Below are 15,854 nucleotides of genomic sequence, written 5' to 3' on the forward strand. Positions count from 1 at the left end.
TTAGCATGAGATTTCCTCCTTCATTTTACACTTGACACGTGCCTCTGCCCCATCGTTAGCAGAAGGCTCAAGAGGGTGAAATAGATGGTTTATGGGTTGGGAGTTGTCATTCATAATGTATTCAAAATAGGAGATTAAATGAATATATGCACACTGAACGCTAAGTTCTGAGATTCTTAGCCCTCTCTTTGCTGATTGTTTCCCAGAACACTGGCAGCCACAACTTTATTTCCAGGCAAAAGACTGGAAGTCCTCTCTTGGGACTCCTTCTAGTCCCTAAAGATAGTGCTGTTGGGAAATACTCTGCAAATGGCCTGGTGATGCTCAAAATCAACGAACACTGTCCACATGCCAAGGGCTTTGGGTAAACTTTTTAATCTTCCTATTCTTTATCATGGATTATAAAGGATGGTCTGGCTTGTGGGGAAAGACAGAGACCAAAAAAAGAGGAAAATTAGGGTAATAAAGATTTCAGGATGACAACTGTGCACCAGGTGCTTAGGGTGACCAAACCAGACTGAAGCAGTGTGGCACACAAGACAGACATATCCATGCTGTCTGTCATCATCACACCTCTTGTCATCAAGACTTCATTTTAACTTTTGGAATCCTGGAGGATGCACCCCAAATAAAGAAGTAAGTAAAAGACAGAGATGGCATCCAGGAAACAATAGGACTCCACTCAGGAGAAAGACATCCCTGGGATGACAGTGAAGGGAAGTCTGGTGAAGACAGATGTGCAGAAACCTAGACAGTTCAGCAAAAGAGAGAGGATCTCGGCCAGATATCTCCAAGAAAATAGGGGACATAATAGATTATCTGGTATCATTGACCTTGTGGAAAATCGTATCGGCAGGCTACTGGATGGTGTGGGAAGGTTTGGTAGTAAGTGTAAAAGCAATTAGGCAAATGAAGGAAAGGCAATTAGTAACTTTGAGGAGGTAAAGTGAGAAAGGAAATAAAGTATACTACAATTCACAGTTCTGTATAATATTTGCCTAGGCATACTAATGTAACAACCGAATATCAATTTGAACAAAACATTTTAATATCATTAAAATTGGGAAGAAGGGAAGCAGAGACGATGATTACATAAGAGATAAATTCTTATTACCATAGTAATAAGTCCAGAGAAACGATCTAAAATTAGTGAATCAATGGGGCGCCTGGGTGGCTCAGTCGGTTAAGCGGCCGACTTTGGCTCAGGTCATGATCTCTCGGTCTGTGAGTTCAAGCCCCGCGTCGGGCTCTGTGCTGACAGCTCAGAGCCTGGAGCCTGTTTCAGATTCTGTGTCTCCCTCTCTCTGACCCTCCCCCATTCATGCTCAGTCTCTCTCTGTCTCAAAAATAAACGTTAAAAAAATTAAAAAATAAAATAAAATAAAATAAAATAAAATAAAATAAAATAAGTGAATCAAAGAAAGCCATATGTACTTGTCTTAAAGAACTAGCTAAACTAGGGTTATGTCTGAGGAGGGGTTAATGTGAAGAGGTAAAGCAGGAAATCGCTGTACTTTGTTTTAAATTTGTTAATATAATTTGATATTTTAAAACTATAGGTATGTCTTACTTTGATAGAAAGGCGATTTTAAAGCAAGCCACCTAATGCCTGGCAAGTGGATATGATTAATAGTAACAACGAACTGATCACATTACTTTTATATCTTGTTTTTTCTCTGCCCAAGGAAAACGTGACATGAAATCATCCAATGTGTCCACAATCGCATCAGCTTGACATTGTTCCAGTTCTGTTTTTCCAGCCAGATCTATAAAATAAGACCATTTTAAGCCCAGAAATACACTGGATTTGATTGACTATATTGAAATGTTAATATTTTAATAGGCAATATATTCTTATAGTTCAAAAATTCAAAATATAAAACTGTATCCAATGAAGACTAACTTCCACCTCCACTCCCATCCTCTCATTGTGCTCCCTTACCTACCATTCCGTTCGGAGTCGGGGGAGGGCGGGGGTTGGTATTCTTCTATTATTTCTTTATGAAAATAAAACTATATATCCTACTCAATATAAGCATCCCCCATATATCCTACAGATCTTTCCTCATAAGTTTGTTAAGGGCATCTTTGCTCCTTTTTCAGCTACATAGAAGCACCACTGTCTAGCCTCTGCTGATTAGGTTTGTTTCTTTCATGTCTTTTACTAATATTACAATAAATAGCTCGTACAATAAATAACCTGCTTTATCACTGATACTTCTCTGGCATTTAGTTTCATTCTTCTTTACAGTATAATGTTCAATAATAAAATTGTTTAATGAGTAGCAAATATATGTCCTGTATTTTTTTTTTCGGTTATCAAAACTCTTCAACACAATAAACATATTACCTGTGTTTTTGGTCAGGTATCTTGCTATTGCTAGGCTCTGGTGAAGGTTAAGTCCATCGACTTCCAAAATGGGTATTTTACCGAATGGAAGAGCTTAAAATAAAAGAAGCAACAATAAAAAAAAATCAACTTCCGTACCAAAATCAGTAATAATTCTTCCATTTTTACTGATAATTACAGAAATAAATCATGATTTGAAAGTTATAAAATTTTTGAATATTTATTCAAAAAGGACAGTAAACACCAGAATCTTCATAAGTTTTATATTTTTATTAAAAAAAATTCTTAATGTTTACTTTTGAAGGAGAGAGAGACAGAGAAAGAGCATGAATGGGGGAGGGGCAACGAGAGAGGGAGACACAGAATCAGAAGCAGGCTCCAGACTCTGAGCTGTTGGCCCAGAGCCCCATGCAGGGCTCGAACCCACAAACCGTGAGATCATGACCTGAGCTGAAGTTGGAAGCTCAAATGACCGAGCCACCCAGGCGCCCCTTGATAAGATTTTTTTTTTTTTTTTTAAGTTGTCAGAAGACCTACTACAGAGTTAGTGGCCGCAGCAGGTCGAAAACCCAGGTTTACTGTGACACTACATATTAACCTGTGTATTACCTCATATACTTACATAACACTTATTACTTATCTTTTCAAAAACCTTTCTTTTAAAGCTTCATTAATTTTTGTGGCTTCCATGAGCAATAACGTGAGTTATTTATTAAAACCATAATCTAAGGAAATGGAGAGTTTGATTTACCTATCGAGTTATGGTAAGAAATTTAACCAATTTTGATGAGAGACTATGTGAAGTATATAGTAAGGTAGTAAGCAATTTGTACAAATATTAGGGCAGACTCCTAGCAGATGTGTTATTTTATCTGTAGATCCTACTTTGTTTTATCTCAATCTATTCTGTTTTGTCAGAAAGAAATATGTTTTTATAGAAAAATTCTAAGTTGTAGATAAATAACAATAACTCTACCATATAATTACAGCTATTTGAGTATTTTAATTGCTTACTCATATGTATTTAAAAATAACATCATAATGTATTTATAAACCACTTTTTTTATTTGATAACCTCTTTTTGAAATCTTTCCAAATCAATGACACATCAGCTTTTTTAAAAAAAATTGTTTTTAGGGGCGCCTGGGTGGCTCAGTTGGTTAAGCGGCCGACTTCAGCTCAGGTCACGATCTCGGGGTCCGCGAGTTCGAGCCCCGCGTCGGGCTCTGGGCTGATGGCTCAGAGCCTGGAGCTTGCTTCCGATTCTGTGTCTCCCTCTCTCTCTGCCCCTCCCCCATTCATGCTGTGTCTCTCTCTGTCTCAAAAATAAAAAATAAAATGTTAAAAAAAAATTTTTTTTTAATTGTTTTTAATGTTTATTTTTGAGAGAGAGAGCACAGTGCCACCCAGGCGCCCTGAAACATCCCTTTTTAATGGCTGCATTATATTTTGTCACATGTATTGATCACAATATTCCCAACCAGTGCCTTAGCTTGGGAAATACCATTATTTTGGAAACGGAGAAAAGAATAAAGTGTCACTCATAATCCCATGACCCTAATGCAACTAGAGTCAACCTAGAATCAGCCTTCAAGTGTCTTCCATATGCACATTAAATAAGTACAAGATGGATTACAGTTCACATCAGGAATAAAAACATCCTTGAGTACTTACCTAAGGAGTGTGCTAAGTACAATTCTAGGTGCCTGAGTTTGCAGTTTAGCAAAGAGCTAGCAGTTTAGCAGTGAGCTAGAGTTTAGCAGTGAGCTAAACAAAAGTCCCAAATAAAGCTGACACAAATCGCGATGCCTTATTCGGAGCAAAGTATGTGATTAGGAATTAACATGCTTAACATTTTGAGGGATGCCCCCTTTATGCTAGGCAGTGTGCTAAATATTTAATGTACCCATTAGGTCCTCTGGTACTTACAACAATCTTGTGAAGTAGGTATTATCTCATTTTATAAATGAGGAGATGAGGTGAAGAGAGGTTGTGTCAAGAGTCCAGGTCACCTACTTGGTAGAGGCTCAAACTGAGTTCAGTTGGAAACTTTGCTCAGCTGTTTTGCTAGTTCTAAGAGCTATATTTTGTGAAATACATTAAAAATCAGAGCAAACCCAGAGGACAGTATCCAAGTTAGAGAAGGGTCTGAAAACCACTTTTTATAAGGATTGGCTGAAAAACTTGGCACTCTTTACTGGGGAGAACAAAACAAACGAAGTGTAACCTAATGGCCACCTTCATATATGGCACAGCAATCAAATGGATGAAAAATTGTACTTATCCTATCTCTAAAATGCAGGACTGGAACTAAAAAGTAATTTAAAAAGGGCAGATATTAACTCGAAGAATAATTTTTTAGCATTGGAACTATTGATGATGGAATGTGTTTTCCTGCGAGATGGTAGGCTTTCAGCTACTGGCAGCATTTGAGCCAAGCTCGTGATAATTGCCAACAGTGGGAATAAAGAAATTTAAGAAGATAAGTGCCAGGGCCTTCATTTGGTTCCAGAAAAAAATAACTTTGGGGTTGTTGGAGATGTAACTAAACAGGAGCATCTGTCAAAAAGCTTTAAGGAATTTAGTGGCGCTGAGTATAAGGCTGTGTGATATGGCTGCCAAAGTAAGCACTGTGATCTTGGTAAAATGTCCTTGGATAGTATCTCGGACTTATGCTAAGAGTGGTGGTCCCATTGTGCTCTGTGCTCTTCTAATGCCTGGAACATTGTGTTTCCCCACAGGCACCATGCATTAAATGGCGGACATAATCTAACAGTAGCTTGTCCTTCTTCGGTAGTGAGGAAATCCAAACTAGGGGACATAAATGGAACCCTCCAGGAAGAGAAGAGAGTTGTCCCTTGAACCCCCACCTCATATAACCCATGGGAAGCAGCATATAAATCAAGAAGTAGAGTCAGGGCTAGAAAGTTTGGACTGAAATTCACAATGATGATCAAAGAAACAAGCAAGGAAGTTCTAAAAGTTGATAACTAGGGGAACAGATGTATGAGTTAGCTGGGACTCAGTTCTGAACTCGGCCAGTGAGCTTTATCTGCACTCAGAGTATTATCATTGAACTGACTACACAGCAATGTCTTTTTTCTTTATGATCTTAAAGATACTAAATTTCCTCAAATAATTGGATGTGATAGAAGGAATAATCTATTCTCCACAGATTAAAATGACAAGTCCAAGGCCAATGTATGAAAACCATGAGGAGATAGATTTTAATTTTGTGTAAAGAAGAGTCTTTTAAAAGTTTTCCTCCTTCAAAAATAAACATTAAAAAATTTTTTAAAAAGAACAAAAATAAATAAACATTAAAAAAAATTAAAAAGGTTTTCCTCCTTTTCTGTTTTCTGTTCTCTCTTCCCAGAATTTCACTGAGACATTAGACATCTTCAACTTGAATCTCAATTTTTCTAATCTTTTTTCTCCATTTTTTATTTCTTTTTCCTCCTGTGCTTTCTGGAAGAGCTCTTAGTTTTTTTTATTGTTTTATCAATTTGACTTGTTTTGTCTATATCAAATTTTTAGTTTCAACACCTTTTTTGTCTCTGAACATTCCTTTTTATAGCATATTTGTTCACAATGTATAGAATATCTGTTCTCTTTGAGGATTTTCTATTTTTGAAATTTTTTTCTTACTATATCATCCTGATGCCCTCAGTTGATTTTTCCTCCACTACTTCTTTGTTTAGGTCTGTTTCATATTAGAGGCCTTCTAACAAATATCTATTAAATTTTGGTTTGCCATTCCTGTTTTAAATAAGTGAAAGTAATAAAAGCTAATTGGAACCTCAGTGGACATGGGAAGGGCTTACAAACAGACTGGGCTGGGTCATGTCACTGAGATGCCCACCCGTTTGGTGTCTGCTAGACATTTCTCTTGGACTGACCAGCTTCCCTGGAGACAACACTTCGCATTTCCTGCCCGAGGGATACTCATTTGGTTGCAGCATTCTGATTGTAGAGCAGGGGATAAGGGCTTTGGGTCTCACTATTTAGTTTCTAGATTTCCGTTGAATCCTACCTATAGTATTTTGTCCTCAGACATGACTGGTGTCCTAGAATCCTCTGGGTCGTCCTTGATTGAGAGTAATCTCCATCCTTCTTCCAGGGTGGGAAAAAGATCTTGTGGTCATGCTGCTGCCTCACATTCTTCCAGTCAATCCTCTGTCAGTTCAGTTTTTAGAGTTCTCGGTTGCTTCCAATTCCTGAGAATTTGGGGGGGATCCCTGGAGTGATTCAGCTTGCCTCCTCCTCCTCTAGGCTTATATTTGAGCATCAGTAGCCTACTAAGTCACCTTACCATTCTGTTTTTGTTAATGTTTATTTATTGATTTTGAGACAGAGAGAGAGAGAGAGAGAGGGAGAAAGAGAGAGAGGGAGAGAGAGAACAAGCAGGGGAGGGGCAGAGAGAGAGAGAGAGAGAGAGAGAGAATCCCAAGCAGCCTCCAAGCTGTCAGTGCAGAGCCTGACACGGGGGTGAACTCACAAACCGTGAGATCGTGACATGAGCTGAGATCAAGAGTTGGTCACTTAACTGACTGAGCCACCTAGATGCCCCATCATCTTACCATTCTTGGACCTATTTTCCAGCTTTGAGAATTTTGTGCTACTATATTCAAGCTTGATTTCTTTGTCCTTGTAGGGCTTTGACTTTTTTTTTTTAAGAAGTACTTCAGTGTTATTTAAAGAGAAAAAAAATGTCAACACCTGTACGCAGTGTACCAGGTTTGACTTGGAAGAACTTCTTAATGGAAATATCCAATGATATTCTAGGTTATCACAGAGGGCAGGTCATAGAGGATTTCAAACACCAGCGAGCATTCCTAAGTCAGATGGGAGATGAGGCCAGCTAAAATATGTAATAAACTGCTTTTCAACATCTGCTCTTGCCTTTTTTCTCAAAGCTATAAAAAATCCTGGATTTTTAGCTGAGCAAATGATTATCCACAATAACGTCAGCATTTCTCAGCTTCCCCTGTAGTAATGTATGACCACATGAATAAGTTCTTACCAAGGGGCTACAAGCAGAAGTGAAATGTAAAACTTTCTGGTCATGCTGTTGAAAGAAAGAGATGTGCCCCTTTCCCTCTTACACTTCCTGTGAGCTGAAATGTGGAAGGAGGGGGAGCTATCTTACACTATATAAATTAGACAAACAACAAGGGGTGGCAGATCAACAGAAAATAAGGAGCCTAATCTTTGACAACTTCATGGAGCAGCACCACTATACCAGCTTGGGCTTTTATGCGAAAGAAATGAATTTCTATTCTCTTTAGGACATTTTTGTGTTGGGTGTCTGTTAAAGCATCTGAAACTATGAATATATATATATATATATATATATATATATATATCCTAACCACCATGAACTTTAAAATTCCTTTCAACTCTAAGAATCTGTGAAAATATTAAGAAAATGTGGCAATCCCTTTTTTAATAACATAATGGAAAGTCAAGGTAGAAAAGGGTATGAGGCACTCACAGAACTTATATCTAAAAACTAAAAGGCGGCATTTGTTATATGTAATGTCTGTGCAACTTGCTATCCATCTTGACTTCATTAATGAATAAAATTTAATTTCACCTATTTCATGTCCAGAGTTAAAAATCCCATGTACAAATTCTGATGGCAGGGGGAGAGTTTGGATATTAATGAGAAAGTTTCATGATAAAAGGAAATGAAATATTCAAGCCCTCCAGGGAAGAGTTCTCTGATAAGAAAAAGAGTGATTACAGGGGCAATGACTTTTAAAGAACTCATGTTTTTAAAAGGCATGTGGTGATATGTATTGTTAATATGCCAGTTATCCTGGTGTTAGTGGTTTTATTTATTTATATATTTATTTTAATATAATTTATTGTCAAGTTAGCTAGCATACAGAGCATACAGTGTGTCCTTGGTTTCTGAGGTAGATTCCCATGATTCATCATTTACATACAACACCCAGTGCTCATCCCAACAAGTGCCCTCCTCAGTGCCCATCACCCATTTTCCTTTCTCCCCCACCCCCATCAACCCTCAGTTTGTTCTCTGTATTTAAGAGTCTCTCGGGGCACCTGGGTGGCTTGGTCGGTTAAGCGTCTGACTTCGGCCCAGGTCATGATCTCGCGGTCTGTGAGTTTGAGCCCCACGTCAGGCTCTGTGCTGACAGCTCAGAGCCTGGACTCCGTTTCAGATTCTGTGTCTCCTTCTCTCTCTCTCTGCCCTTCCCCTGTTCACGCTCTGTCTCTCTCTGTCTCAAAAATAAATAAACGTTGAAAAAAATTAAAAAAAAAAAAAAAAGAGTCTCTCATGGTTTGCCTTCCTCTCTGTAACTACTTTTTTTCCTTCCCCTCCCCCATGGTCTTCTGTTAAGTTTCTCAAATTCCACACATGAGTGAAATCATATGATATCTGTCTTTCTCTGACTGATTTATTTCACTTAGCATAATACCCTCCAGTTCCATCCACGTTGTTGCAAATGGCAAGATTTCATTCTTTTTCATTGCTGACTAGTATCCCATTGTATACATAAACCACATCTTCTTTATCCATTCATCAGTTGACTGACATTTGGGCTCTTTCCATACTTTGGCTATTGTCGATAATGCTGCAATAAACATTGGGGTACCTGTGCCCCTATGAATCAACACTCCTATATCCTTTGGATAAATTCCTAGTAGTGCTATTGCTGGGTCGTAGGGTAGTTCTACTTTTAATTTTTTGAGGAACCTCCACATTGTTTTCCAGAGTGGCTGCAGTTATTGGCACCTAGTGCAAATAACTTGGGCCACTGTATGAAACTGACCTGTGTTTGAAAAACAATTCTACCCTGCTAGGACTGTGAATGTAGATTACATAAATTCTGTGTGCTATAGCTATCCCAGCTATAAAATAGAAACAATAATACATCCCATGAAGGCATGCTGGAGAAATTAAATGAAATGAGTCTGGGGAGTATCTACCAGGTGCCCGATAGTCTTCCAATACTCAATAGTTGTTTTCTTCAACTTCATCTTTATGCAAATTTGTAATAACTTCATCACAAAAATGTGAATTTTAACCATACAACTAATATTTAGTTAGTATTTCTAGGTGGATTTCATGAACAAAAGAATTAGCTCATCTATTTTTTCTTCATTCAGAAAAAAAAAAAAAAAGCACCTAGGGGATGACTCACAATCTACTGAGAGCCACACGCTTTTTAATGTAATAATATTTCTAATTCTTCCCCTTTGTCCTGAGTGCTAAGTAGCATGTTTTCATTTGGTTACCTGCCCAATTCGTCAATTTGCTCTTTCTTCTGATCAAACATCCCAGTTTTGCTCACATATCCATCCTTCTTTTGAATAGTCACATGCTGCATGAAAATTGATTCCACCCCCAACTTCAGAGGTAGACTAGGTGGTTCAAGGTACTTCCTATCTGCTTTGTCAGTTCACACGCAGACACATAACCCAATTTGAGCCAGTGAGACACGACAAGTTTGCCGACGTCTTCTGGGAAAGATTTTCTTCACTCAACATTTATGGAAGCAGTGCTCTTTCTCTCTCTCACATATCTCTCGACATTCCTGTTCAAGGCTGTGGGGCTGCAGCAACCTTATTGTTACTTGTTCCATGATGCCGCCAACACACAGAAGAAAGTCATCTCTTGAAACCTGTCCTATTTCTGATTTTTGGTTATCTGAGACAACTAATTTCCTTGTTATCTAAGCGATTTTGAGGTCGGTTTTCTATTAGAGCAGCATATCTGATCCCTTGTCAAAACATTATAGGTATCTGCAGTGAGCCCATCCAATTCCAACTGTCAAGAATAATGACTTTGGTATTCCCCATTTCAGCTCTTCTGACACAGCTTTGTATTGTTTATATATTCTTTCTATGAGGTTTGTGTTTTCACCTTGAATAGAAAATTTTGGGGGCCACCTAGCTTCTCAATGTAAAGCTAAATCAGATTTAAAAACCTCTATTTATTTATTTTTTTTTTTAATTTTTTTTTCAACGTTTTTTATTTATTTTTGGGACAGAGAGAGACAGAGCATGAACGGGGGAGGGGCAGAGAGAGAGGGAGACACAGAATCGGAAACAGGCTCCAGGCTCCGAGCCATCAGCCCAGAGCCTGACGCAGGGCTCGAACTCACGGACCGCGAGATCGTGACCTGGCTGAAGTCGGACGCTTAACCGACTGCGCCACCCAGGAGCCCCTAAAAACCTCTATTTAAAAAAATAATAATAAATGGGACACCTGGGTGGCTCAGTCAGTTAAGTGTCCAGCTTCAGCTCAGGTCTTGATCTCGCGGTTCATGAGTTCGAGCCCTGCGTCAGGTTCTGTGCTGACAGCTCTGAGCCTGGAGCCTGCTTCGGATTCTGTGTCTCCCTCTCTCTCTGCCTCTACCCCACTTGTGCTCTGTCTCTCTCTCAAAAATAAATAAGCATTAAAAAAATTTTTTAATCAATAAATAAAAAAATTAAAACCTTTCTTTTTTTTTCATTTCCCTGAGGAAACACAGAAAGTTCTGGAAATATATTTTCCCTACATTTTCATGAACAATTTGTGCCACTTACTTGATTTGACTTCAGGCCAATCAGCTTGTTCTATTCTGTGGTCTTCATACTTTATGTCCAAATATGCAAATATATATCGAATAATTTCCGCTCTCCCCCTCATATTAAAATAAGTGAGTTTGTAGTTTGACATGGTGGGATTCTGGAAAAAGAAAATTTGAAGATTATTTTAGCAGCCTCTAGGGATGTTTTGATATTTTTCTTTGGGGATTTTTTCAAAACTTTATGGCATCTTTTGAAATAGTTGTAGATATTAGAGAATATTTCAAAACCTGAATTATAAATCACTATCCTAATAACATATGGGAAAGACTTGTTAGAAGATCATGACAGCCTCTTTAAGAATTAGCTGGAACATTCCAGTGAAATAATCAAACTCAAATTTTACTTACAAAAAAAATTCAGTGTGAGAGGGTATCTATACACCAACCTTCAGAGGACAGAGTCTGAAACTTTCCATTTTTTCCATTTCAAGCTGTTTTTTTCCTGCCTTTACTCACTTGTAATTTGACATATGGCTTTTGTTTACTTTGGTGACACAGCTGAGTTTGTGAAGAACGCTGGATAAGGATTTCACGAACAGGGTACATGCAAGGGGAATGTGAGCCAGCCTTGCCAACCTGAGCTGGCCATCGCATCCTTTCTCTCGCCCATGGCATTTCCCTCTAGGAATCAAAGGCTTAGGGAAACACTGCTCTCTTTTCTCTTTTACTGCACGCATGCTGCTGGGTTTTATTGGGATGCTAGCACCCCGCAAACAGAACCCACCTTGGTGACCTTTGTTGGGAGGGGGCAACGGGAGGCATATTTCTCTGTACCTTCCGTAGAGGAGCAAGGGAGAAAGAAAGCAACTCTCTTACATTTCATAAAGTTTGTTTGCTAATACTGGCTACATTGGTTAGATGTAGGTCGTTATAATTTCATGAGTTTTCTGTGATTTGTATCATCTCATTTCCATTGTTTATAAACGATTAATGATTTCAAACACTAATGGTAGAATGTCTTGTAATTTTTTAATGATCAGGTAACCTAGAAAGAAACATTTTCATTTGAAATTCAGCTCTTGCACTAAGTTGCTGTGTATCTTTGGACTAGTCAACAAAATCTCTCTGAATTTCAAAGTCCATTTTTTGGAAGTAGAGATACTAATATGGAGTTGGAGATGTACTGAGGTAGTACAGGTAAAGCATTTCACACAATGCCAGACGCTTAATAATTATTAGCTATTGACGATAATAACTCTGTGTTAATTCTATAGTCAAAAATAACCACTGTGAATACAGTACACTAAAAACAAATAATGTTCATAGTAATTACATGAATAGAAGTCATAAAGAATAATTATTTTTTAACTTTTTATTTTTGAAAGAGAGAGCATGAGTGGGGGAGGGGCAGAGGAGGACAAAAGATCCGAAAGTGATCTCTGTGCTGACAGCAGTGAGCCCCATGGGGAGCCTGAACTCACGAACCCGTCAGATGGTGATCTGAGCCAAAGTCACACACTCAACCGAGTCACCTAGGTGCCCCAACAATTATTTATTTTAAGTGGTAAGTTTAAGTAGTTTATTTTCTGCTAGGGAAGTCTTTCAAGGATGTTAACGGAATAGTAAATAAAAAGAAAAGTTAGGCTGAAGTCTCAAAACAAAATTCTATCTGAAATCACATCACATAAACGGTCAAACACAAACCACAAAAATCTAGATTGCCAAGTTTATGCACTCACAGTATCCCCCTGTGGTGCAGATGACCACAAACAGCTGTCTGGTTGCCTATTGAGACCCCCTCAAGACCCAGGAAACAATGGTGACGGTAATTTCTGGTGAATCCATTTCTCTGGGCCTGGGTTTTCCCCGTCCAGGTATTGTGGGTGGAGGTGATGCTCCTTGCTAGAAACACAGTCACCCTGAACATTCCACACGCCATCCTACTCCTGTTGGCCAGTCCAGTCCGTGTCCAAGTGAAATGTGGCACATGCCTCACATATCAGGTATGTGAGTTAAAAATTCACTGGAGTGAACTAATGAAAATTCCAAGGTACAGAGCCCCCAGTTCTTTGGGGGAGAAATATGCATACAAGGAGTTCAAATTTGGGGGAATAAGTTAAACTTAATGTTGAGCTTAGAAATAAATAGTGGGAAAAACATGAGAGTATAAAAATAGTAAAAAAGGTAAAGTAATAAGCTTCCTTCTGAAAAAAAAAAAGGAATAGTTTATGTAATCACCATAAAGGGAACACTCTTTTTTTTTAAGTTTATTTGTTTATTTTCAGAGACAGAGACAGTGGGGGAGGGGCACAGAGAGAGGGTGACACAGAATCCCAAGCAGGTTTCGTGCCGTCAGCACAGAGCTCAATGTGGGGCTTGATCTCATGACCTGGGGATCAATACCTGAACCTAAGTAAAGAGTCAGTCACTCAACTGACGGACCCACCCAGGCGTCCCAAGGAAACATTCTTATCTAGGAAATAAAAAGCATAATTGTTACAACTCTTGATCTAACAGTTCTAAATCTCAAAAGAACAAAAAGAGTCTTCAGAGTGGAAAAAATGTCATTCTTGGTCACAGTTTTTATTTGAAGAACATTGTATACAACTTTTTTTTATTGATTTTTGCTGTCATGGGTCAATGTTTCCTCAGCAACAAAGAAATTATGTGTATTTTCCTTATAAGCATTATATGAATATGTAGATTCATATACATCCATTATGATCAATGTTAAAAAAAATAAACATGACTTTTTCTCATTTGGTCAAACGCTACATAAATATCAGTGTCCACCTCCTAATTCTGCATGAAAACAAAGGCACTTGTTATTGTTCATTTGCAAAAATGTGCCATTTTATATTGTATTTCACTCAAGTAAAGAAGACATTTAAAAAAGTCCTTGTACAAGTTGGCAGCTATCTACAGTTCTCTGCAAATATATCTTTAAATCTAAGATTGGGCACAGGTCCATGAACAACTGACAAATGCTTATCTTTCAAGATAGAACATTCTTTCAACAGTTGTAACTCATTGATGAAGCTGTACTTACACAACACATTCCTGTAGTTAGTTGCATAATTATATTTTCTATTGAGTGAAAGTCTAGTTTTCTTGATTCTTACAGCTACAAAATTCCAAACTTGAAGACTTTTGTTTTTCAGGACATATGTGCACATTTTATAACATGAAAAATAAGTAAATATAAATGCAATTGCAAACATCTATGAAGTTTAAAGATCCTTTCTATATTTCATAAAGTTTTTGCATAAAAACTAACCGAAGAAATTCCACGTAAATGTTTGTATGGTGAAAATAGACAAGGAAATTTACAATAGAAGCTAATGAGAACTATAGAGCATAGTGTCTGGAAGAGTTTTGTTCCTCGTACTGCACTCAGCAGTCTATTTCTGTTACAATAACCTCACTTTGTTAAAGCCTTTATTTCATAAGGATGATAAGCTAAAAGGATGAAGGTAAGATACATCCCGCTCCCACAATGGATGCAGTGAGGAATGCGCTTAAGGGTTGAGTAGGTCAGTGGCAACCCACTTAAGGGTTGAGTAGGTCAGTGTGGTTTGCAGGCACCGTGCTACTTAGTATCTAAATGGCCTTGGGGGAGTTACCTGTTCCTAGCTTTACTTTCCTCACCTGCCAAGTGGTAATGAAAATATTGTGTAGAAAGGACCAATACAATGCTTGGCACACGGTGTACATTCAAAAAGCAAAGAAGGAAGGATGAAAAGGGAGGGCGGGAGAGAGGAAGACAGGGAAGGACAGTTCCCACCCTAGTTGAGGTTCAAGACCAGCTGTGTGTAATTTGATTGGACTCTGATCCTCAAAGCACATAAAAATAAAAGTAAGTTAAGGATAAAAAGAAAAATACAGTGTCAGGATTAAAAGCCAAGACAAACTTTGCCTGGATCAAAGCAAACAGACACCAAATACAGTAAGCAGGACCCTGAATTCTGAGAGAGGCAGTGACCACTGAGGAAGGTAGCTCCTTTGGCAAAAAGGAGAATAAAATCCCCCACACAAATGAGAGACTGTAGGGAAGCACTGCTTGAAACTAGGGCCTGGCAGGCTCTTACATACAATCTCTAAAAGGTCAAATTGTAAACCTCTAGTAAAAGTGAAAACAAGGAAAATATATGAAAAGTCACAAAAAATTAATATTATAAGCAAAAAGGGTCATAACAGCAGATGAAATAGATCATTAAAAATCATAAGCTAATGGGACACCTGAGTGGCTGAGTCGGTTAAGTGACCGACTTCAGCTCAGGTCATCATCTTACAGTCCGTGGGTTCGAGCCCTGCCAGGCTCTGTGCTGGAGCCTGCTTCGGATTCTGTGTCTCCCTCTCTCTCTGTCCCCCGACCCCTGGCTCGAGCTCTGTCTCTCTCTCAAAAATAAAAATAAAAAAAATTTAAAAAAAAACAGTAAAAAAATCATAACATGACATGTAACACGACAACTGAACACTTAAATGGAAAGATTTTTGAGAAATATGTAAACTAACACAAGCAAATAAAAAAAACTGAAAGCCTGCATTTAACACTAACCAGTGAAGAAATTGCTTGATAATTAATTACCCATTGGTAATTATCCATTATGTAATGAATGGAATTAGTTACATTCATGAAAGACACCAGACCCAGAAAAAAACTTCTTTAACCTATTAGAGTCTCTTTTTACAAAACAAAAACAAAAACAAAAAAACAAAAAACAAAACTTAGGGCAAACATACATAATGGGAAGCCAATAGAAGCATTTTCTTTAATGTCAGGAATAACGAGAGCCTCACTACTACTCTTACTGTTCAACATAGTCCCAGATGCCTAGCTACTCAGTAAGATAAGATAACAATAAACAACATATGTAAGGAATGGAAAGGCAGAGACAAAACTGTCCTTATTTGCAATCAAAGTTATTGTTTGTATTTAAAATTCAAGAGACTCTCTGGAT

General features: G+C 38.1%; 1 protein-coding gene across 1 annotated transcript in view; it reads right to left on the minus strand.

The window, feature by feature from the left end:
- Positions 1-15,854, minus strand: part of HPGDS (hematopoietic prostaglandin D synthase) — a 31,397-nt gene that overhangs the window by 11,443 nt on the left and 4,100 nt on the right. The window contains exons 2-4 of the mRNA XM_060654636.2: positions 10,910-11,051; positions 2,351-2,443; positions 1,657-1,766 (exon numbers count right to left, since the gene is read on the minus strand). Coding sequence (XP_060510619.1) covers positions 1,657-1,766; positions 2,351-2,443; positions 10,910-11,042 — 336 coding nt within the window. The 5' untranslated portion in view covers positions 11,043-11,051. The remainder of the gene's footprint in view (positions 1-1,656; positions 1,767-2,350; positions 2,444-10,909; positions 11,052-15,854) is intronic.

Source organism: Panthera onca, chromosome B1 (genome assembly GCF_046562875.1).
Source record: "Panthera onca isolate mPanOnc1 chromosome B1, mPanOnc1 haplotype 2, whole genome shotgun sequence".
Lineage (NCBI taxonomy): Eukaryota > Metazoa > Chordata > Mammalia > Carnivora > Felidae > Panthera > Panthera onca.